The following is a 23,393-nucleotide window of genomic DNA, read 5'->3' on the forward strand; positions in this document are numbered from 1 at the left end:
TGAATGCTGCAGCCATCACATCTCTGGAGGGTCATTATACACTTTAGGCTGCTATAGGAGTTTCTAATGGATATGAAAACTGTTCATATTTATTGATCCTTAAAGGAAATCTGAGTGAAATCTTTATTTTTCTGGACTTTGCATTGTTTGTGTTTCTTTTCAAGACTCATTTCATTGTGCTGATGTTGAGTCGTTCTTTATGTGTCCAGTTCCAACTCTTTATAGAGCAGACAGTAAAACTCTTCCAATTTGACAGGAATCAGGCTAACTATTCTTTTGCACTAGAGCACCACCTGGTGGGTAAGAGCTACCATTACCATGGCTTGGATACAAACGGAACAGAAGCCTTACTGATGGAAACTAGAACCTAGACTCTTGACTTGTAACTTTCTTCACATGACATTCGGCATCCTGTGTTAATGATTTATCACCAGCATCATGGATCACTGTGGACCAATAATCTACACCTCCTGGCCCAATGGCTGAATTACCAATGGAAGGATGAGAGATCACTGTTCACATTGAGGGAATGAGATCCAACTTCGCCTCAACTCATCTTGCTGATGTTATGGAAATGAACAACTCTCAAGAACCAAAATTAAATTCAAGTCTTCACCATCCTTTGGCTAGTAATCTAGTATCTGACATGCAGCTACCGTCTCACAGAAGAATTCACTAAACCTTTTCACATTGGAATTAACCTCCTCTGTATTGTAGTGGGATTTTACGACACAGACCAACACAAAGTAATGCACAACTGTGAAGAGGGAGGATATAGGACATTTTTCAAAACTTTTACAGGCATAAGAGTTTTACCAATCTCAGCTATAAGCAGATGTCAGTTGAACATTTACAAATTGTTGGCTTTTAGACCAGATATAAATCTATAAGATTTCTTCAAACCAGAAAAGACAATTACCATGACCTTAAATAGTTTAAGGTCATGATTCCAGGAAACTGTCCAGTCTGGCTGAATGACAAAGGAGAGTAAAATGAAGTTTAGCCAGAGTGATGTAAAACTCGTTTCCCAACATTGCAAATTCTTGAAGGAAATTCTGGAAAGTATTGATAGTATATGAAAAAACTGAGCTTGAGCTGTTGTATTTTAGATTTCCTTTAATCAGAATAAATTATTAAACCACAAGCTCTGTGTGTCTCACCTGTGGACGTTTTAGGTGTTTTTCTTTTCCAAAGAGACCAGGAACAAGGTCGACACCTGTGATGGCTTAGCATGGTAAACAGATTCCATTAGTTCAAAGATGGCAGATTGATTGGTATTGTACAAAACATTCACCAACACTTAGCGTGAAAAAACAAACTAAAGACCCTCTGAACCGAAGATGTTTTTCTTTCACGATAATGACCCAACACTGAGAATAAAAGCACAGAGTTCACAGATTAAATGTCTCACAGTTTTATCTGACTCTGTTCACTGACATTCTCCATTTTGTCTACAGGTTTTCTTTCTTCCTCCTTGTCCTCCATCGTCAGCGGCAACCAGGAATCCCTGTGCAACCTCTCGTTCCTCTCCACCTGCTGCGGGCTGGGTGGTGTGGTTGTCTGCAGGTGTGCCGGAAGGTGTTTGTACTCATCGTTGTTGATGTCGTAGTCCTTCATCTTTGAGCCCAGCATCCACCAGCAGCCAGTGAAGCCGACGTCCAGCACCCGCTGAGGAAGCTCCCTCCAGGGCACCGACAGGTTGGAGCAGCGGGCCTCGTACAGCGTGGCATCTGGGTCGTAGTCGGCACGGTACACCACACTGAGGAGTCCCAGGCTGGCGTACCGGAGTCGGCCTTCGTTACGAAGCTTCACTAGGCTTTGAACGTGGCCGTCAGAGATGCCGTTGCGTATCCACGGTGACAGAAGGCCCAGCTGGTTGGAGCGCTCCAGCAAGGCGGCCTCAAAAGATGACTGGTCGGGTTTGGTGTGAAAACAGACATAGGCCCCGCCCAGCAGAGACAAGTACACAGAGGACTTTAGCGGCCGCTCCCAAGTGCCAACAACCATCTCCCTGAACGCTTCCTTATAGTCGGACAGCAGGCTGCCACACCACACACCTGGAGACAACAGAAGACACAGTTGTGGTGTTAATGTTACGCATGGTTAAAAACTACAAATGGCCACCTGTGATGACATCACAAAAGAGCACTGATGACAAAAGGTGACGCTGATTGTTATGATGATGCCCATGCTGGAAGTTTTAAACCAATTACAATGATAGTTTGACTCAGTGCACTCTTTTTAATAAAAGACAACAGTTAAGGCAAAATGTTCATCAGGGAGGGTTGTCACCTCTCATCTGTCTTTTCTAAACCTCATAAATAATCATCACTGTTGAAGTCAGCTGGCATAGTTTCTATTGGGACTGACACATTAACATCTGTGTCGGTCCGATATTGGAAAAAGATTCTAGACCAGGTATCCGTGACAATGTACCTGATCCATAAGGACAGATCTGTTCAGTCTAATTCTATGGTTTGTGCTCTGAGTGACATCATGCCTTATTCCTCCTCAAAATGACACAACTTAGTCATCTTACTGACTCTGTTTTCAGATACAACCTAAGGTTTAGTTGAACAGAATCAATTAATTACTGACTTGTTTCTGCCACATCAAAGAAACACGTTTTTAGTCTTTTTTTTTTGAGGGGGGGGAGATACTGCCGATGTCCAAAGTAAAAACTTCGGGCACGTTTCAAAATGCTGCATTCATTTTTGGAGTTAAGACTTTAAACGTAGCTGGAGAAAGGCACCAGCAACCCTCCCGACCCCACTACGGGACAAGGGTGTAAAGAAAATGGATGGATGGACTTTAAACGTCCATCCTCTAAACATGCTGCTGCAACAGTCATTGGAGTAGAGGCAGGGGACATCCTGGGTAGGTTGCCAGCCCATCACAACAACCAGGCGCCCGCGCACACCCCCCCCCCACACACACACACACGACACACACGGTCATGGTTATGGGAGGAAGCTGGAGTACCTAGAAGGGGAGACCAAACCCAAGACCTCCTTGCTGCAACTGGCAGCACTGTGCTGTCCGACTATGAACAAATTATTCACTAGAATAAAGCTTTGAACTTCAGCAAGATATTTATCATATCTAGATACCGGCATTGAGATGCACCAGCTGATTAATCTGCTATTACTGTTAAGCAATTAAACATGTATATCGAATAAAGTGGTCCTGTGGGTATATGCAGTCAGTTTAGTCGAGATATTAAACCATATGTTTGTTACATGAAACATTTCAAAATAAACCAGTTTGCTGCAATCAGCTGCATCCGCAGAGACAGTCCTGCTGACTGAACGCCTCTTCCAGTCTGCGCTTCTTTAGCGCAATAACAGTTATTTTCTCTCTTCTGTTTTCTGTTTAGTAGTTTCCTATAATATTCATTCCGACAATAAATCAGGCAACCTATTCTGCTTCCCATAACAATCTAGAATAATGGTGGCCTGAAGCTCAGCTGACTTCTCTCGGTCAGCTCTTTCCCTACCCGCTTTGCTCCTCCTCAGCCTCTCCCAGCGGCTGCTGGGAGCCGGGGTAGCCGCTGCTTGAGCCGCAGCACAGAACATCCTCCTGGCTGTCCGCATTGAGGCCATTTTCACTCAACACGGTCACCTTCACCCACAGTCAGCACTGCAAGCAGCAGCGAGCTCACATGGAACCAAAATGGCGCGGGCCGCGTGCCCCGGTTTTGGTCTTCCGTCAGCAAGTAGCAGTGTCAGAAAGGTTCCGCTTGAATGAAAAGGGAAAGAGGGAGAAAAATACCTTTCTGCATATATACACAATTCGGTATATGTTTTGAGATACTAGAAATACATGTTCTGCTGTTGAAAAATAAATTATTTTAAAATTGTGTTCACGTGACGGCTTTGTTTACGTGGTGACGTGTACCGGAAGAGGTCCTGTCTGACAGCAGCGGCTGTAGACCTGTGTGAAGACTAGCGGTGCTGCAGGTTTTATGAACCCTTCCCCGGGACTGCTGAGCCTAGAGAGACGCTTCCCTCCTGAGGTGAAACATTTTAATGCGAAGGTGAGCTGCTGCAGAGCGGTTAGTCTAGCTCGTTTGACGAGCTGTGTCTTTGTTGACGTTTTTTTATTTCATTTTATAAGCTTTAGCTTTTAGCGGTGATGTAAAGGTATTTTAATGATTTATTTTATTCCTGTTGTTACTGAAATTAGTTTATCTATCTTAAATGTGAGACCCATAATTTAGAATATTTTCTCTTTGCTCCTTCTTTTAGGTTCTGCATGAAGTTGCTTTGTCTCGTCTAAACGAGCGATGACCACTCCAAATGACCTGCAGTTCCAGGGTAAATATGGCCGCTTTCTGTCTGTTTCTCCTCCAGCATGTTTTTCAACCTTACAGTTAAGACAGGTAATGAACATATAGAAGTGAAATGAGAAACAATATATTACATTTATTATCACCATCTGTTTGTCAAACCTGTCCACTGTTTTGGCAGAATAGGGTGTTGTGTAAATGGCGACATCTGCTGGTGAGATTGGAGGATTGCAGCGCTTTTGAGAACCAATGGACAGGATGTTAGACAAGCAGTTTTACGTTTGATTTTAAAAAATATCAACTTGGCATAAAACGTAAGAGTTTGTTGTTTTTGTTTGTTCTTGTAACACAGTTCTTCTTGGTAATAAATGTTCTACTGTAGGAACAGCTGTTTGTCTTTGATTAAATAGTACAGTACACATTGATATAAAAAAATCGCCACTTTCCCATCTACAAAACAAACAAACCCTTCAGTACTTTCACATTAAAATCAGACCTTTACAGTATTTTATTGGGATTTTTTTTATGATAATCAATGCGGTCTTCAACAGCTCTTGCCCTTCTTTATATGTAGAGTTTGACGAAGCAGCAGATCTCCTGTCTGCTGACCCTGGGGCCCCCACACTCAGTATGTCTGCTTCCAACGACCCCGCGGCCACAGCCGGAGCTCCTGCAGCTGGGGAGGATGTAAAGCTAGACCTGTCTGAGGATGAGGCGGCTCAGGAGGAGAGTTCAGAGGTCATTTCCTTTAAGTTACTGAAACACAGAGTGACCTCTGGGTGTTTGGACTGGACAGCAGCTGACTGCCGTTCTGTGTTTTCAGCTTTTAGGAGGACAGAAATCAGCTGGTGGCTTCTGGACTTTTGAATACTATCAGTCTTTATTTAATGTGGACACAGTGCAGGTAGGAGCTAACTAACAAACACACCCCACACCCTGTCTCTAAATATCTTCTGAACACAGCAAGAGTCTGATAGGAGGCTAATGTTTTCCTTGGTTCTCCCCTGCCCCTCCCATCATGATGCAGGTGTTGGACAGAGTTAAGGGCTCTCTGATGCCGCTACCAGGAAGAAACTTTGTGAAGCACTACCTGAGGAATAATCCAGACCTGTATGGTGAGTTTGCCAGTTCAGCTACGAACACATGCTGTTCAGGTTCCACTCAGAGGTTTACACCTTCCAAAATGACTCCTAATAACTCTGAATAAAAATGATAAAGAACTAACTAAGGTATTTAAATATCAATATATTAACAAATTCATAGTTTAGCTATTTGTTTTGTCATTGTTTTAAGAAATAATCACATTGAATTTCCTCAGTGACACTAAAAGTTTCAGTAATACTTTTACAAAAGTTTCCACAATTATCAACATGTCATAGAGGAAAATGTATCCATCTTCTTTTGGCAAAAGTTTCATACTTTTCTTCATTCAAAAACTCAAAAATAGCAAAATGAGTTTCTTTAAAAAAAAAAAAAAAAACATTTTTCTAAAGTGAACATTTATCCCAAAAATACAAGTTGTTTTTATTCAATAACTTATGTGACATTTGCAGCTACAAATGAGACATGTTTAACTGGACGATGCACAGAAATGTCTCTCGTCTTCGAGAATATTATGAAGTATGGAGGGATCAGAGGAGAGTATAAATGATCTGTTATGAGTATGTGTGTGTGTGTGTGTGTGTTGTACAGGGCCGTTTTGGATCTGTGTGACCCTGGTGTTCTCGGTGGCCATCAGTGGGAACTTGTCCACCTTCCTCAGTTCGCTCGGCGACCCCAGTTATCACTACAGGCCGCAGTTCCACAGGGGTCAGTCTCTAACCCCATGACCTCCCCGGTGCCCCCCACTCAGCGTTCACTGTGATCTGTCTGGCTGCAGTTACCATAGCTGCGGTGGTGATCTTCCTGTACGCCTGGCTGGTGCCAATCGGTCTGTGGGCGTTCTTGACCTGGAGACAGGGCGCCGAGCGGCAGGTCGGAGGTTACTCCTTCCTGGAGACGGTGTGCGTCTATGGATACTCGCTCTTCATCTACATCCCGACATCAGTGAGTGAATGCTGCTGAATCTACTTCAGGCTTCTCTTAACAGCAACCTTTAGTGTGTGCTACAACAATTTTTACAGTGGGCCAAAAAAAAAAATCCAAAAATAAAAATCTGAAAAGTGTGGCATTCATTTATCTGAGTTAACTGTAGAACCAGCAGGTGATCTGGGTCTGTTTCTACCAGCTTTGCACATCTACAAGTTCAGTCAGATTGGATCAAGGATATCTGGACATCAGTTTTCTAATTCTTTCTAGAAAAGAAATCCCAATTAAACTTAGACCTGTACTTTAACTATGCCATTCTAACACCTGAAAGTGCTTCGATCTAAACTATTCTGGCTGGACATGAACCTCCAACCCAGTCCTGATGAAGGCAGTCATCCTGACTCTGTTGTTGTGATGAAGGCCAGATGAGTGGAGTTAATTCTGATGGTTGTCCTGACAACACACTCTCCACCTGATGGACTTTTTACTAATTAGGTTCTTCTGAAGAATGATGTGATGGGTTTTATTCTGGGGTGTCACAGTAAAGAGAGCATGCCACACTTTTCAGAATTGTATGTGTAAAACATTTATTCTAAAAGGATGTAATATTATCTTTCATCATCACGGTTGCAAGAGATTTATATTTCTTTGTTAAACACAAGCAAGTCAGTGGTTGTAATGAACATGAATCTGATTTTGTCTGAATAACTTTGGAACTGAACTCATGTCTAAACTGAGTTTTGACCAGAGGACAGCTGGTCCAGCTGCTGGTCATAACGCCTCACATCTCATCACCTCCAGATCCTGTGGATCATATCATACGAGTGGCTGCGGTGGACGCTCATCGTTGTTGCCATGGTGATTTCTGGCTCCGTCCTGGTCCTCACCTTCTGGCCCGTTGTCCGGGACGACACCAGAGTAACAGCGGTGGCCACAGTGGTGACCATCGTGGTGTTACACACTCTGCTGGCCATCGGCTGTAAGGTAGATGAGCTCGGTGGGGGAGTTAAAGGGTCAGGGTGTCTCAATAGCTGCGTTTCCATTAACCATAAAATGGTGCAAATTGAAATTGCAAAATTAAATTTGCTTAATGGAAATATGCCTATTTTGAAAAACTCATGTTTTTTTTTTCAGCCGTATCGAAATGGATGTATTTTGTCAAACTGCAGTGGAAACACTTTTTTGCATCAAATGAGTCACATGATCAACAGCCAGATGTTACTACTGGTGAAAATGACGATAAAGATGACAGGAAGGGATATTAGGATGATGACTTGTTTAGTTTTTTCAGACAATGTGCAGCTGGCTCCACCAGAGCTTCATAGCACCACAGTTCATAAAAAGCTGTGTGTCATTCCAACATGTAGAATCCATAGTTAAAATCACAGACTACAGTTTCCATAATACGCCACATACGACATATGTAGTCTCACCCCAGTAGGCGGGGCTTGTCACTCCAATGCCTGAATAAAATGCAGACGTCTCCTCTGATTGGCTGAAAGATGATGAGCTCTAGCACCATGGCTGAATTATGAATACATCTCATGTAACTGTTGACATCCGTCGCTGACATGATTCTTAATGACTTATCGTGTGAACACTTATTAACATGTAATTTTAATGTCATTTCTTATTTAATGGAAACACTGCCATTTTTATTTAATTTTTTACATTAGCAGTATATATTTGCACACATTTGTAATGGAAACAGCTATTGATTCACAACAAACTGCTGAAAATTCTCGTTTTCTTCCTTTCCAGCTGTACTTCTTTCAAACTGCAGAGCACACACCACCCGCCGCCACTATAGCCCCACCCATCCACCCAACACCGGTCACGGCCCTCTGACCAGAGCAGCAGGTGGGTAGGGGGCGGAGCCCATTAGGAGTGCAGGACATTAGATACATTCCTGACTGGGACAAGTTTGTAAGAGTGAAATGAAGTTGACATGTGAATTTAAAAAGCAGCTGTTTCTACTGTGATCTGTCATGAAGTTATGCATGGAGAGGGTCCAACATGGCCGCTGTTCCCCTCTGATGAAAACAGAGGAACTTAAACTCTCAGTAAGTGGAGATCTGCTTTTAGAACTCCCAGGTTCTGGAATCAGGAGTCCTTCAGTTCTTTCCTGCATTATAACCTGTTCACCCCACACACTGGAAGTGAATCCACTGACATTCCTCTTCATCCTGCTTAGTGAAGCTTGAACATGCCTGATGAAGAAGTCATAGCTGACTGAATGGATTCCAGGCCACATGTTGTTTGTTCTGAATGTGTTTTTAATAACCTGGAACAGAAACGTAGTGATGCTGGTGGGCCGCCTCCGTCTCCTCCGCTCAGCGCTCACTGTCAGGACTCTAGTTTAAAAAAATTAAAAAGTAAATTCTAAAGTATGTAGCAAGTTTACAGCTATTTATTTTCCTTTGTGAAACTACTGAGACCTACTTTTTGTTAATAAATTTAGAATGAATACTCTGTGTCTGTGTTGATGTGTTTTATTTCTAAGGTCCTTCCTCTGTAAAATTCCTAAATATTCCATGTGAAGAAGTCAGTCGCCACACAAAAAAAGAGTGATGGGCTTACTGTTAAGTTACAGGTACCGCTCTGTATTAATAGTTATTTTTCTATTTCACATTGTTGAACAGTTGAGCCATATTCCCAAAAAACCTGTGTGAACAGAATGAGAAGCTCAGCTAATAAAAACTACAATAGTTGATGTCACCAACAAGGTCACTGAGATCTGATTAGTTTGGGGGAGATTCTGTTAGAATGAATGATCATGAAGGGATCGTTACCAACTGTACAGCATTAAAAACTAAAATAAATAAAATTTGCTCTTTCAAATATTTTCCATGTGAAAATTGTCCCATGATGGTGATCAGGACTGCGGCTTGTTACATGGAAATATCTCATTCTTATTCAGAGCAATAAACCTCTGAGGTTATAATCAGTAACAGTTCCTCTGAGCAGCAGACATATGTCTCATCATGAAGTTTGTAGAAAAGAAAAGAAATTTCAACATGGTGGAAGCTGGTCAGACAAACAGGAGCCATCAGCCGCCTCCACTTTGGCAGACAGATGAGGATTCACACAACCTACAGCATCAACCAGCCTATCAGAAACAGATTGTTTGGCTGAACAGCCTCACACCAAACAAAGGCCTCTGGTCACCAATGGTTCATTCACAGATCAGTAACATAGTGGATTTTTGGGGCGTCCAGCAGGCAGCCTGTGGTCAGCGTCCACAGAGCCGATCTCTGGGAGCCTCCTCAGTCAGAGTCAGACTGGGTTTGTTCAGATTCAAGAGAAGACGCAGTGATCTTCCAAAGCTCCTGCAAAAACAAGAAGGGTTATTTAAAAACCAGTACGACGGCCATTGTAGGTAAGAGGGGAATAAGTTAATTTCAGCCAAAAACTCAGAAATTAACTTTTGAAGCTCAAAAATTTCTGAGGTTAATCTCAAATTTCAGATTTTTTTTCCTAGCAAATTTTCATCTGTTCAAACTTTTTTTCTAGAAAATTTCTGAGATTTTTTTTTTTTTGGCTGAAATGTACTCTTTATTTCTATATCTAAAATGGCCCTAATACATCTTTGTAAGTTTGTCTAATAAATGTCTAGTTTCACTGCATAAAAGACACTGTAATATAATACAAAGACAAATAATTTTCTAATAACAGCTAAATATATCCATATTAATCCAGTTCAGAGCAGTTTGTTTATTCAGAACTACTGTCGTTCCGAGTTAAAAATACTGCTCTGAAAAAAACACATCCATATTTTTTTTTTTAAATGGATGGATTCACACAAAAACAGAGAAAACTGGATCCAGAAGTACTTTCTATGTTAAGGAAAAAACAAAGAGCTAAAGGCAGCATTAGCAGCTGTAGTGGTTTCATCTAGCAGAGAAACAGATAAACTGAGCATGTAGTACAATATACAGGATGAAAACAGGATAGGATAGTTAGTGGCAGCTGTGGCTTTGTTAAGGAGAGAGACGGGTTAAATTCAGAAAATCAGTGCGGCTGAAACTGGGTGTAAAGTTTTTTCTCACCAGCTGCTCAATACGTTCATATAGAAGAAACTGTGAGAAGTTTAAAGGAACATGTTCCACTTTGAATCCGCACCGGCCATCCTCCATGTCCTGCAGCTGGGACAGACAGTGCTTAAAATGATTGTAGGCCTCACAGCAAATGTCCATGTGGCGCAGACTAAAGTTCATTCTGTAAGACAGAGGAGGGAAGAGAGTTATGGCAAATCCTGGAGTACCACAGGGCTCTGCGCTTGGACCATTCTCTTTACCATATATGCTTCTAAATAGTATAATAGTCAGAGAGCATGGGATTCCTCTCTAATGCTGATGATATTCATATTTATCCATAAGTCCTGATGATATGAGTCACGTAATCATTTAAATATTTTCCTTTTAAATTCAAACAAGGCAGAAGTTGTTGTCTTTGGCTCCTACAGGTTTTAAAAACAGAAACTACAGTTAAAACCAGAAGTTTACATACAAAATATAAAAAGACACAACTGCATTTTTTTCCACATAGTCTGATGTGAAATCAGAAAAAACTTTTACTGTTTCAGGTCAGTTAGGATTATCAAATTGTTTTATATTTGCTAATGCCAGAATAATATGAGAGGGAATTTTTAAGGGAAGTTTCATTGTTGGTAATGCATGGATGTGATTGTTGTAAAGTCAAGTTGGAGGAGTGAAGGCTACAAGCCGCTGACTTTATGCAATCTCCTCAGACATAAACTAATCTGAATGAACTGAACTTGATCAAACTGAAGTGTGTGTACTTGACTTTGAGACAAAATTTGTAGTAAGATGGCACTAAACTCATTTAAACTGAATCAAAATTCAGCATATCTTGTTGGAATCTTTTGTGACAGAAATGAAAAGCAGTGCATAAATGTGAAATGGAAGAAAAATGATGCAAAGTTTTAAAATTTTACTATTATTAAAGTAAACATGAAATGAAGGGTGGCCCAAGACTGAGACCAACTCTATAGTGTCTCCTTTAACTGCAGTTACAATGTCACGTATTTTGAGGCGCGATTCTACAAAGCTGCCAGTCTGAACTGTCAGTTTAGGTGAAGACAGTGATGGACAGTTTTTCTTTACCTTTTCTCTAAAGAAATGAAAACTGTGCAGGAGTGATTAAAGCTGCTGCAGAGTCGGTACAGAGTCCTGAAGAGGCCGTCTGTCAGATCGTCGTCGTAGCAAACTGGAGACACAAATATGGAAACATTAGTTCAGTCTGATGTTCTGTGCAGCTTCAATGGTGACAAATACAGAAAAAAATAATTTCCCTTAGAATAAAACATTGGAGCAAATGAAAACATATTAGACATAATGACTAATGACTTCTCGTCAGGACTGTTGTCTTTAGTATTTCTCATTCTGTTATGTTATTTTGTGTTTTTTAACCCTGTATTTATTATTGTGCTTTAAAATCAACCTGCCAATGGGACTAGAGATGGAAATTATCCACCTGGCTATAATCCCATGTATTTACATGTAAATGTTCATGTATATGTATTGCCCCATTTTAAAAAATAAACTTGAACTTCACTGTCATGCACCACTTCCTGGTCTGAAAATGAGTGGGTAGAGGAAAACACAGATTTAAAGTTGTTTTTATTTTTCACCGATTAAACCTTTTGCAATTCATTTGCATCTAGTGAATACACCTCATGATAACTGCACCTGCCATCCAGTCACTGGACTCATCATGCCTGTACAATGTACTCGGTTCAAACAAACATCAAAATGGACAAAGAAATGGAAAGTTGATTTTATTTTCATTAGAACTGCAAACCTACCGTCAGCTGCAATAATGAAGTTGGTGTTGTCATAAAGATCAGTGACTTCCTCTTCAGTCCAGCTGAACTCCAGATCAGCATCTGGACAAGCAGAGAGGAAGAGCAGGTGATTGGTGGAGTTGGTGGATAGATATGTTAAAAAGTTGAACTGAAGTCCAGTGACATCATCATGATGAACTCCAGATAGGAAGCTACATGTACAGCTCTGGAAAAACCACTTAAAATGATCAGTTTTCTGATTTTACTCTTTATAGCTATATGTTTGAGTAAAATGAATGCTGTTCTTTTATTCTATGAACTACTGACAACATGTCTCTGAAATTCCAAGCAAAAACAGTATTTATTTGCAGAAAATGAGAAATTATCAAAACAACGTCAAAGATGCAGTGCTTTCAGTCCTCAAATAATGCAGAAAAAAAGTTCATGTTCATTTAGAAACAACAATACTAATGTTTGAACTCAGGAAGAGTTCAGAAATCAATATTTGGTGGAATAACCAGGTTTTCAGTGGGGTTCAGTGTAGTGGTCTCTTCATTTTTTCCAGAGCTGCATGTAGAATTTGATCATTTGTGCAAAGAGCCTGTCTAGTAACTTCGCCACTGTTTGACATTAAAATATGGGTTATGAACTGACTAATATGCTTAATATCTAAGAGAAGAAGCAGAATGGTGTTACCTGTGCAAAGACTGTGCTGAAGCCAGTTGAGTTGTTTTACCTTCACCTCCACGCCTGATGGGTGGAAAAAATACATGAATGTAACCTGCTGCTGGCAAAGATGAAGACGCTAAGCTAAGGTAGATGAGAGTTGTCAAATTTAACGTCTTCTCAGACAACAGTTAAAACACAGTTCCAATAAACTACGTCTACTGCTGGACGGACGTCCAGCAGGTTTCAGGTGTTCCTCTGCTGCCACAGGAAGCAGGACATGAACAGGCGTCTGCAGCAGCTGAGGAACCAGAGACGGATCTGAATCAGAACTCAGGATCAGAACCACTACTCTATTTGCCATGTTACAACCCTGACTTCCTTGAGTTTGACATTTTAAGATTTTTTTTCTCTTTTCCTCGAATTCCTTCAAAATAAAGTTGTAAAGCTAAATGTCAGTCAAAACCAACTTCTCATCCTGCAGGTGGCCTCCTGCCTGGAAGACCCAAAATATCAGAAGCAATCATTTTTATATGGTCCAAAATGAATACATGATAAAGTTCTTCTGAACTACTCACTCATGAGTAGCTGTAACTTTGAACGTAGTTTTTTTTTTTTTTTTTTTTTTTAATGGACCAAACCTTGGATTTTACTATGTAGTTAAAGTAAAGTATTGAACATGTAAACATTTGTTTTTGTATTTTTTCCAGATCAAAAATGTTCTAATTGACATAAAACTTCAACGAAAAGTCGTTAGAGTTTATAGATTTACAGCTGGATCCCAACGCAGACCCAACCTGAAATTTCGCCTCGGACAAAAACTAAATGAGAATGAACGATATAAAGTTGTATTAATCTACTAATAGAGCAGGAGGCAGAACGTTTACCATGTGAGGAAAGAAAGAAAGTACCGTAGGTGGAGCAGTTAATTAGAGCCTGATTCGCTCCCATCAGTCACACATCTCAAACACAATGCAACACAATCAGTTGTCAGTGGAACTGTACTGACATACATCATCTGTGCAATTAGCTTTTCTTTAAATATTTTCTAACTATAATATGAATACATCTATCATTTTGGCAACAATATAAAACTATGCGCTCGACTTTAAAAGAGAAAAGTGGAAATGTGAACACTTTGACAGATGAATGCTCCTGTCCTCTGACCTGCTGGGTCCGTCATGTGTTGATTCAGAAACACGTTCCTGTGGCACAACCTCAGGAGGTCTTCACCCACATCTGGAAAACACATTCAGCATCAGAGCCCACAGACTACAACATGTCTTCTGATTTAATTTATTGAGGAGAACCGACTAAGACAGTAAAGATAACCTGGAATGCACCTCCAGCCTTTAAATACAAACACGTTTACACATTCAATCAGTGGTTTTGCTCAACACAATGATTTTTCCCACCATTACTGAGCAGCCCTGCCTAATGGCCTCATACCTGTGCAGTAGACTGTTTTGGCTGTGGTTGCCATGACGATGCTGGTTAAGCCTGTCCCTGCTCCCAGCTCCAGGACAGTGGCCCCTCTGAACATGTCTTTCTCAGAGAGGATGAAGTCAGCCAGGAGGAGGGCCCCCCGCCAGACCTGGGTCAACCCAAAGGACATGAAACATCAGCTCCATCCTGCCCTCCACCCAACTCACTGTTCAGTATGACAAAAACAACATTTCCAGAAAGGTCAGGAGGTCGTCTGTCACCTGGCTTACACGTTTTATTTGTCATTTTGGATCAAACTTTACCAGACACATAGAACTGCTTAAAGAGACAGCATTAGTTAAACTTGTCTGAGATTTTTTATTCCCTCATCAAAAATATACCAGCAGTATTCCCTTGATTCTTTCATTTCATGTTTGAGAAATCCTTTAATCTCCATGGCAACCATTCAGCTGTGCAAAATGCCTGGTTGGACCTAGCCCCACCTTTGAGGCACAGCTCCCCCTCAGAGCTGAAGCTTTTGCCTCTCAGAGCAGCGCTGTCCCGTAACTCCTCCACTCAGCTCCTTCAAACTAGCCAGCAGCAATTTGCAAACACCTGGTGGAAATGAGCATCTGCTCAGCTCATTACAGGAGCTACTACTCAGAGCAAAGCTTGCAAAAACATTGTTAAAGTGTTAATAGAGGAGCCATGTTGTGATGACTCCCTGAAGGCAGCGTGTCAGAAAGAGCAGGAGGTCAAAAGATAAAGGCCCAATTTCAAGGCATTAAATTACAAAGTCAAATTTCTTTTAAGTCATATTTGATATATCCAGCATTTTTATAACAACTGAAGGTAACATAGTTACTAAATTCATCCATCCATCTTCTAAGACCCTTGTCCCTTAGTGTGGTCAGGAGGGCTGCTGGTGCCGATCTCCAGCTAACGTTCTGGGCGAGAGGCAGGTTACAGCCTGGACAGGTCGCCAGTCTGTCGCAGAAACAGACAGGACAAACAACCATGCACACACACACTCACACCTAGGGACAATTTGGAGAGGCCAATTAACCTGACAGTCAAGTTTTTGGACTGTGGGAGGAAACCGGAGTACCTGGAGAAAACCCACACATGCACAGGGAGAACATGCAAACTCCATGCAGAAAGACCGGGGCCGGGAATCGAACCCAGAACATTCTTGCTGCAAGGCAACAGCTCTACCAACTGCACCACTGTGCAGCCCATATAGCTACTAAATTGTACTATAAAATGGAACTAAGTGCCTGGAAAACACATAATACTGCCCCTTTAAGACCAGCTTTGTTTGTTTTAGAAAATGTGACAGGGTGGTTGACCTTTGATTATCTCCTTATTAAAATCTTAAGAATTAACATGGGAGGACCAACTTCACTCAGGCCAGCAAATTCACCTCATAGCCAGAAACAAAAATCATCAGAGAAATAACAAAAAAATCCAGTAGCTCCATGAGGCTGCAGGCCCAGACAGGTTGTTAAGTGTTGAATTAGAATGAGTCTTGTTGTTTGGATGGTTTGCCATGAGACGACCTCTTTATGTCTAGAACCAATATGGCAGCAGAGCTTAGAGCCACAAAGCTGAATCTGAATGAAGCACAAGAATTCTAGAACAGTGTCCTCTAGACACACAAGACACATGTAGCAATATCTTATAACACCGGTCTGCCAATTCAAGGGTGTACTGAGTTTATACACAAGTAGCTTTTTCACTTTAGCTTCTTTTCTGTTTAATACTGCAGTATGTAACTTTTCTAAAAAAATATATATCTTTTACATATTTGTTAAAACTGTCACCATGTCATGACAGAACATTATGAGACAGATAATCTGTGAAAAGCTCCATCTCCACCTCTTCCCTGAGGTGCTATTACCGTCTGAAGAAATGCACCAACCAAAAAGAACCAATCAGAGCCAGGAGGAGGGGCTTAGTGATGTCAATCAACTGTTCAATGTGCGGAGAAACGACTTACTAGGGAAACCATTTTGTCTGCCGTCATTGGTGGCTATGCTTAGAATTTACAGATGGTGATTGACAGCGCAAAGACCTGCCTCCTCACTCTGATTGGTTGTTTCTAGTTAGCACTAGGAGGAGGCAGAGGAGCTCCATCTTCTCACAGATTGTCTGTCTCATGACAAATTGTGGCAACATAGTGGCAGTTTAAACTAATATGTAAAAATATTTTTTATGAATGTTACATACTTTAATAAATAAAGAGTGTGGAGTTAGTGACATATCACTGTCACACAAGGATGGAAACTACTCACCTGTTTTCCAACGTCTTCTAACGGTGTAGCCATAGTGTGTTCTGTAAGACAGTATTTAGTCATTTGTGCTGTCTGGTCTTCAGACTGTCAACATGAATACATTTAAATAACAAAGCATACTAAAGATCTAAAGTTAATGAAATAATTGAAACTTTTGGTTTAATGGAGCAGTTCATGACTAAAACAGCAACTGAAGCATTCTATGTACCTCAACAGATACCTAACAACATAAATCTTCACTTTATGAACTCAAAGTCAGACTAGTTTGCTATTACCACTTTTATCCTGTGTGACTGTTGTGTAAAGCAGTGAAGTCTGAATTTGGTGTTCAGAACAGAACATCATTTGCCTTCAGGATGGATTTCCTGTTCCATTCTGCTCTTCCATCATTTCCAGCTTTCACCTGAGCTCAGCCACTGTGAGAAATTCCTAATGCCCTGTTTTTGTTTGATGAATTTCCTGCTTGTTTATGGAGTCCAAGTATTAGAAAACCAAGCAAAAGCAAAACTGTTGTTTAACATTGCAATGACGATCAATTGTTATTTTCCTTACTCTTGTGTCATTATGATGCCAACGTCTGTAACGTTTTAACCTCTATAATTAATTTTGAACTGATTCCTGACACATGGAAAAGCCAACAAACATTAAAACAGTTCGTTGACATTACATTACCCAAACTCATAATGCGTTAAAAAATATACTTCCAGTCCAAGATCTAAGTGTCTGTAACACAAGAGATGTCCATGGGGTTTTACACTTCAATAAAAAAAGCTATGTAGTAACATAGAAGGCAGAACGTGGAAGGAATGTAAGATTACATCCAACACATGAGGAAAGATGATATTTAATATTGAGTTCACAACATCAAAATACGCTTCAAGCAATATTTTTGAAAAGTAAAACTTCCCATGTTGTGTTTTCACAAATCGAGTAAAAGGAGGTTCATGGATCTCAAACCGAGTTAATACTCTGTTCAGAGTAGAACTGCTTCTGGAAATTATCAAAAGCCAATGTTAGCATTATTAGCAGCTAACATTCTCAGCTAACATTCTGTATTATTCCACCAAAGCCCCATGCTAACAGCAGCTAGTTAGCGTTTTTCCAGGTGGATTTCTTTTAGATATTGTGCCATTTTAATATTGAGCGATCTTGTTACACCCTTAAATCAAAGTCTATTCCATGGAAAAACAAGTTACCTCGTTCAAAGCGTTTTTAGGGTACAAACTTTCAAACTCAGTAAATAAAGCTTCTTCTTTCCCTCCTGGTTATTTTCTGAAATTCACATTTTCTTTTTAAATCTTTTAATATTTGATATCTATAAAATTAAGCTACAGGAAAAACAAACAAAAACACATCCACACACATCAATACACCACATTACACATTTGGTTGAAACTGTATAAATTCAGTCTTACCAATCTGTATAATGTCTTTAGAACAACAAGTCTCTTCATCTTCATCATCATCTTCATCATCATCATCATCATCATCATCATCATCATCATCATCATCATCATCATCATCACTGTCCTCATCTTGTTCCAGGTCAGGAACAGACTGCTGGAGGATGATGGGACAGACCAAATCTCTGCCGCCTTCATCCACTGAGCTTTTTCGTGGTCTGTGAAATCAAAGGAATAGAAATGTGTGTGTGGCCATACCAAAGACTTCACCAAGCATGTCATAATTATACAGATTTAACCTTTATTATGCATAACCTGAATTTGCCCAGTTAAATTTTCTAACCCGTGGCGTTCGTTCTCCAAACACTTGTGGAGAAACTGAAATCTAAAAATTCTAAAAAAAAAAATAAAAAAAAAAAAAATTAAATCCGGAAATCACAATGTATGATTTTGTTAATTTATTTGTGTGTTACTGCTGCAAATAAGTAATTTCCAAATAAATATACTTTTTTAGATTATGTCTCTCACAGTGGACATCCACCAAAGATGAAATTTCAGACCCCTCCATGATTTCAAAGTGGGAGAATTTGCAAAGTCGCAGGGTGTTCAAATACTTATTTCCCCGACTGTATAAAAGCAAACAATAAAAAGTCATTAAAAAACATTTATTTCCCTGCACAAACCTTTGGACATGACCAAGAAACATCCAAGAAATCATTCTTGGATGTTTCCAATAATAATTGGAAACATCATTCCAATCATGTTTCCAATCATGAATTTCTGTTCTCTAGAACTATGCCAAGCAAGAATTCTAAGTTGACTTTCTTAATCACAAAACCAACATTTTAACGTCTACTGGGTTCTTTCATCCCTCATACCGATGTGTGATGTCAAGGTCTCCGTCTTCATCCAAGCATGGCTCCACGTTTCCTTGGTTACCTCCCTCCTCATCCTGTTTAGGAGACGTTCCTCCATCTTTCCTTGGACTCTCGTGCTTCTCTTCGTTTGCTGAACCCGACCCAGAGTCACTGTCATCATGACTTTCTGCCAAGATCCTAAATCTGGACCTGAACACTGGACAGACATGCTCACAAGTCATTCCTTCCAAGTCCAACTCCCTCGTGAATAAACTTTCCCTCATCAAATCGATTTCATCCAGTGCATCTTAGTTCGAATGATGCTAAAGTAATTGCTCTAGAAACTAGACAAAGATACTTGGTGAGATTTTGTGTTTTTACCATATATGATTTACTTTTTAAAATCATTGTAGAACTGAATTGGGGTATTGTTGTACTGAATGTTTCTAACTTTATTAAGTGATTTGAGGCTTATATGAATTAGTTTGAATGGAGCAAATTAAACAGATCTGGACTTAAGCAAAGTGGACTTGAATCACAGTGGTTTGTTTCCCAACATTATCAAGTGCTGCTATTTGGAGGTGTTATGTGATCAGAACTTAGATTAGATATGCAGCTGTTTTTAATAATCCAGGAGTCTATTTTCTGACTAGCACACCAGAAACAGGCAGAATACACACATTCTCAGTGTGCTACTGAGCAACAAGTGGACAGGAAAGACACCTCTGATTACTTACTGTGGTCTTTGGGGTGTGTGAAACCTGCTGTGTAACCATGTGACTGTGCTAAAATGATTTCATCTTCCATATACGTGTCTGCCACATCTGCACTGACCAACAGGCAAGCAGTGAAAGCTGCTGTCATACACACCTGGCTGCCCGGCGCTGTTGAGGCGTGTCATCAGGTGGTGTGTGTTGGGCCTGTGCATGTGAACATCTGACAGCACGGTGTCATGTTTGAAGGTCATCTGATCCATGGGCGATCACTCACAGTCTGTCTAAACCCAAACATCTGCTTCCTGGAACCTGCACACACTCAAATCTAACAGAACAATTATTAACAACAGATTAATTTTTTCAAAGCTTTAATAAAACTGGGTGCTTTTCACAAGTAGAATAAAAGTTTCACGAGAGTCACACTGTGTTTAATTTCTCTTTAGTTGAGCATAACCTCAACTGTGACGACTTGGATGTATTTTACAAATAGAGCTGATCTAAGGCAGGGCAGATTTCTTCAAAACAGAAAAGGCCCTTTATTCAAGCTACTTTCCTGATATCAACTTCTGCATCATCTAAATGCAGAAATTAGTCCTTTTAGTCCTGAAAGTCTAAAAGAAAAGATAAAACTGGACCAGATGGTCGATAAATCCGAACGGGATATATAGGTTCTATCTTGCCAATTCAGACCATGATCATCTCAAAGGAATTGAAGGTACTTGAAGCGATCATTTGACATAAAAATTAAGGCCTTTTACAGATGACAGCAGTGCCACCTCCATGGCCTGTCATCTGTGGAGGTAACCTGATCAAGTAACCAGGGGTCTTCTAGTCCCTGAGGGCCAGTGTCCTGATCCTGGTCATTAGCAGGACTCTGGGCAACTGGACTGCATACTTGATTCAGGTGTGCCGGAGCACCAGGGAATTATCTACAAGTTGCAGACCCCTGTTGGAAATTCTTAGTCGGATGTCCTGGTATCTAAAACCCAAGACTTAAAAGGAGTTGTGCATTCTTTTGACCATGACATCATGTTGAGTGTCTGTTTCTGGCAGTTTATTCTTAGTATGCCACGCTGGTGCCATCTGTCTACAAAGATCACTGCATGCTGGACGTCCTGTTGACGGGATGAATAGGTATAAATTATTGTAATCTATTGGAAAACAATGTAATAAATAAATAAATAAATAATTTAAGCAGTAAATACTCCACATTTCTCTGCTGTCTGACTGTTTGGAGAGAAAAGTCGACTTCTGCCCGCTCCCTTACATCAGAGGATCCAGACTCCAGAACTGAAGAGTCTCTGCCTTCCAACTTCCCAGCAGATCCATCATCCCTGTTCCAACCACGCTGAACTAACTGAAGAGCTCTAAGTATCACCCGGAGCTCGAGGACACCGAGGAAGTTATTCAGACAGAGAATCAATGTGTTGAAGCAGGACTGCACCTTCAGCTTTAGCTCAGTAGCCCCGAAGCTGGAATTGGAAGCCGCTGCGTTAAACCGTGTTTTTCCCAACCTAACCTCCTGTTGTCAAGAGGAACTGCTTGCTGTTTACTAGTGACTGCACGTGAAACTTCCATAGACTTTGACTTCCCTCCCGCCAGACCGCGGCACAGCTAACCACGGCTAACTCTGCTAGCCATCATGTCTGGGCGATCATGTTCGGAAACATTGTTTCTGAAGTTATAGTCCTACAGCTTCTTAGAAAGGAATTAAAACAAGCTTAAGGGTTACTCACCTGTCGTACCGGGGCCGACAAGACAGTCTTATGATGCGTTCATGTTTCTCGGAATTAGAAAAACTATGAAGAGTGCACTGAGAAACTCAGACAAAGCTAGCATGGCTGCCACCCATTAGTATATCAGTTTTCTGTTGCTAAATATGTTCCTTTATCAAAGAAGTAATAGCATAACTTTTTAAGAGATACAGTATACTTAAAACGAGTTCAGTAAAACAGCAAAGGTCTCATTTTGTTAGATATGAAATTACGAGTTCTCGTCTAACATTGAATGCAACATATTCCATTGTAATGGTGCGTTTGATTTACCTCCGAAATCCAACAGAAATTTTAGGAAACATTGTTCTTTATTATATTATATTATATTATATTATATTATATTATATTATATTATATTATATTATATTATATTATATTATATTAAACTTCTCATTAAAATGAGTAGTAAATTTAAACCTGATGTTAAAAAGAGACTAACTGGAAAAAATACGTTCGACATTTTTAGCTTTGACACTTCATCTAAATTGCAACCCATTTTTATGTTGCACTTAGAGAATGAATCAAACGATCAAATAAAAACACCATGTGTGTTCTTAAGTTTAACTACCGTTACCAATGAGAAAGTACATTTTTCTCAGGGAGTGATATCCAAAAACACAGAGGAAAAACTGGGGTGAATTCTTATTGGTTGATTTATAGGCAAATCTCCTCCTAATGTCAGGTTTAATCTGCAGTCAGGAGCAACATGGAAAAGTATCATCATTAGGGTCCAAAGGTTACCAATTGGTGCTTATCGCTACAGATGGGAATAAGTACACAAGTTCCACCTGTTCACCATGTTGATGTTAGCCTGGCCGTTGCCTTCCTGTGCCACTACACTGGAAAAATAGTAAACAGGACAAGGGCTGCTTTTTACCAGGCCAGGTGGATTTGCTTTCTGAAGGTTTTCTTGAATCCAGTGATGACAAAATACATTGAGGCCAAATTATACATTTGTAACATGAACACTCCATGAACACTTTCATTAATTTAATGTCCATGAGGCAGTAGGACAGGTTTTTAAACAGATGTGCAAAATAGGAAGTAAGGAAACAGGAGCAGTTACAATATTTTTAGGAGGAAAGTTCATTAGCTTTTACATATCATGTGTCTTAAATTAAAATACAACCACAGAATAATGAAGTGCTGCTAATCAAACACACTTGGCTAAGTGATAAACACTTAGGTGTTGGCAGCTTGCTGCTTATATGGACTTTTCAATCATTATGTGGAGAGAGAACATTCAGAGCAGCAGCATCTTCTCTTGAGCTGACATCCAAACCAGTTCATCCCAAGGTCAGATCATGAAATGCTTAGAAAGTCTACAAAAAACTCAAAGAGCTCTGTCTCAGCTCCATTAACCACAGTGGAATGCTATATGCTGAAGCTGCTGTAACATGGTTTGTTGAACAACAGATGTGCTGGGATAATGATGAAAGGAGTGCTACATTAGTCAAAATATAAAGAAACGAGAAACAGTTTGAGAAACATTTACAGACAAACTCACTCCCTTGGAACTTCAGTTTTGTGCGTCATCGGTGCCCTCTAGAGGTAATATCTGAAGAGGGATAAAGTTCATGACCGGACCAGGAGAAAAGGACTGAACTACTACGGCTTGTTTTGAAGGAGGAAGCTTCTAGACTACTAGAGAAATGTATTTTAGACGGATGAGACCACGGTACAGAGATTTGACCAAATCGCACATTTGGTAAAAAATAAATAAATCCAGCACAAACATCCCAACGGTTTTAATGTGGTGGTGGAGGGTGGTGACTGATTGTTCTGCAGCCAAAGGCGTGGTTATCCCTCAGCATACCGAAGGACTCTAGACTCAGGTTTGAGGCCAAATGTTTTATACCTGAAGCTCGACTCAAACTAGATCAACATGACAAAAACAGCTCCATGTCAAACCTCTACTGTGAACATTTGATCTAGATTCTAGAACCTGCACCTCAGTTTAAACAAGTAGCAGCAATTCTCTAAAATGTGCTGAAAGTAGAGATCAAATGGGCAGGTGAACTGCAGGCTCTGATTATCAAAACTAGACCCTCTGTGTCATAAACACGATGAAAAAATGATGTAATCCATCCACAACAGAGCTCAGATTTGTTATAGTTTATAATATAGTGCATTGT

General features: G+C 40.3%; 3 protein-coding genes across 11 annotated transcripts; 1 reads left to right on the top strand and 2 right to left on the bottom strand.

Moving 5' to 3' along the window:
* Window positions 1–1,098: 1,098 nt before the first annotated feature.
* On the bottom strand, window positions 1,099–3,701 carry timm29 (translocase of inner mitochondrial membrane 29). The gene is made up of 2 exons (XM_008415044.2): window positions 3,497–3,701; window positions 1,099–2,057 (listed from the first exon to the last, which is right to left on the bottom strand). Exons 1-2 carry the CDS (start codon window positions 3,600–3,602, stop codon window positions 1,408–1,410), a joined length of 756 nt encoding a protein of 251 aa, XP_008413266.1. The 5' UTR covers window positions 3,603–3,701; the 3' UTR covers window positions 1,099–1,407.
* Window positions 3,702–3,897: 196 nt separating this feature from the next.
* On the top strand, window positions 3,898–8,788 carry yipf2 (Yip1 domain family, member 2). Of its 3 annotated transcripts, XM_008415040.2 has the most exons (10): window positions 3,898–4,036; window positions 4,248–4,316; window positions 4,470–4,602; window positions 4,863–5,026; window positions 5,112–5,192; window positions 5,316–5,403; window positions 5,981–6,097; window positions 6,168–6,334; window positions 7,118–7,300; window positions 8,078–8,788. In XM_008415040.2, the coding sequence occupies exons 4-10, from the start codon at window positions 4,919–4,921 to the stop codon at window positions 8,162–8,164; spliced, it is 831 nt and encodes a 276-aa protein (XP_008413262.1). In that variant the 5' UTR covers window positions 3,898–4,036; window positions 4,248–4,316; window positions 4,470–4,602; window positions 4,863–4,918; the 3' UTR covers window positions 8,165–8,788. The 3 variants fall into 3 exon arrangements, with proteins under 3 accessions (XP_008413262.1, XP_008413261.1, XP_008413263.1); XM_008415039.2 differs by lacking the exon at window positions 4,470–4,602; XM_008415041.2 differs by lacking the exon at window positions 3,898–4,036 and having other exon boundaries at window positions 4,262–4,316; window positions 4,475–4,602.
* A 4-nt stretch (window positions 8,789–8,792) lies between these two features.
* mettl22 (methyltransferase 22, Kin17 lysine) lies at window positions 8,793–21,496 on the bottom strand. Of its 7 annotated transcripts, none has more exons than XM_008415036.2 (12): window positions 21,220–21,496; window positions 19,638–19,808; window positions 18,789–18,984; window positions 17,923–18,128; window positions 16,508–16,548; window positions 14,238–14,382; window positions 13,956–14,027; window positions 12,819–12,872; window positions 12,144–12,224; window positions 11,443–11,545; window positions 10,366–10,534; window positions 8,793–9,645 (listed from the first exon to the last, which is right to left on the bottom strand). In XM_008415036.2, the coding sequence occupies exons 2-12, from the start codon at window positions 19,741–19,743 to the stop codon at window positions 9,583–9,585; spliced, it is 1,236 nt and encodes a 411-aa protein (XP_008413258.1). In that variant the 5' UTR covers window positions 19,744–19,808; window positions 21,220–21,496; the 3' UTR covers window positions 8,793–9,582. The 7 variants fall into 7 exon arrangements, with proteins under 7 accessions (XP_008413258.1, XP_008413259.1, XP_008413260.1 ...); XM_008415037.2 differs by having other exon boundaries at window positions 20,751–21,496; XM_008415038.2 differs by having other exon boundaries at window positions 17,923–17,999; window positions 18,033–18,128; window positions 19,638–21,496.
* Between the last annotated feature and the right edge of the window lie 1,897 nt (window positions 21,497–23,393).

The sequence above is a fragment of the Poecilia reticulata genome, linkage group LG8, assembly GCF_000633615.1.
Source record: "Poecilia reticulata strain Guanapo linkage group LG8, Guppy_female_1.0+MT, whole genome shotgun sequence".
Lineage (NCBI taxonomy): Eukaryota > Metazoa > Chordata > Actinopteri > Cyprinodontiformes > Poeciliidae > Poecilia > Poecilia reticulata.

Coding starts and splice junctions, on each gene's coding strand:
- yipf2 (XM_008415039.2), top strand. CDS start 4,286: ATGACCACTCCAAATGACCTGCAGTTCCAGG. Junction 5,404..5,980: donor GAATAATCCAGACCTGTATG/GTGAGTTTGCCA, acceptor TGTGTTGTACAG/GGCCGTTTTGGATCTGTGTG. Junction 7,301..8,077: donor TGCTGGCCATCGGCTGTAAG/GTAGATGAGCTC, acceptor CTTCCTTTCCAG/CTGTACTTCTTTCAAACTGC.
- timm29 (XM_008415044.2), bottom strand. CDS start 3,602: ATGGCCTCAATGCGGACAGCCAGGAGGATGTTCTGTGCTGCGGCTCAA. Junction 2,058..3,496: donor GCTGAGGAGGAGCAAAGCGG/GTAGGGAAAGAG, acceptor TGTTGTCTCCAG/GTGTGTGGTGTGGCAGCCTG.
- mettl22 (XM_008415036.2), bottom strand. CDS start 19,743: ATGGATCAGATGACCTTCAAACATGACACCGTGCTGTCAGATGTTCAC. Junction 12,225..12,818: donor TCAGCACAGTCTTTGCACAG/GTAACACCATTC, acceptor CTGCTTGTCCAG/ATGCTGATCTGGAGTTCAGC. Junction 10,535..11,442: donor TTCATTTCTTTAGAGAAAAG/GTAAAGAAAAAC, acceptor TCTGTCTTACAG/AATGAACTTTAGTCTGCGCC.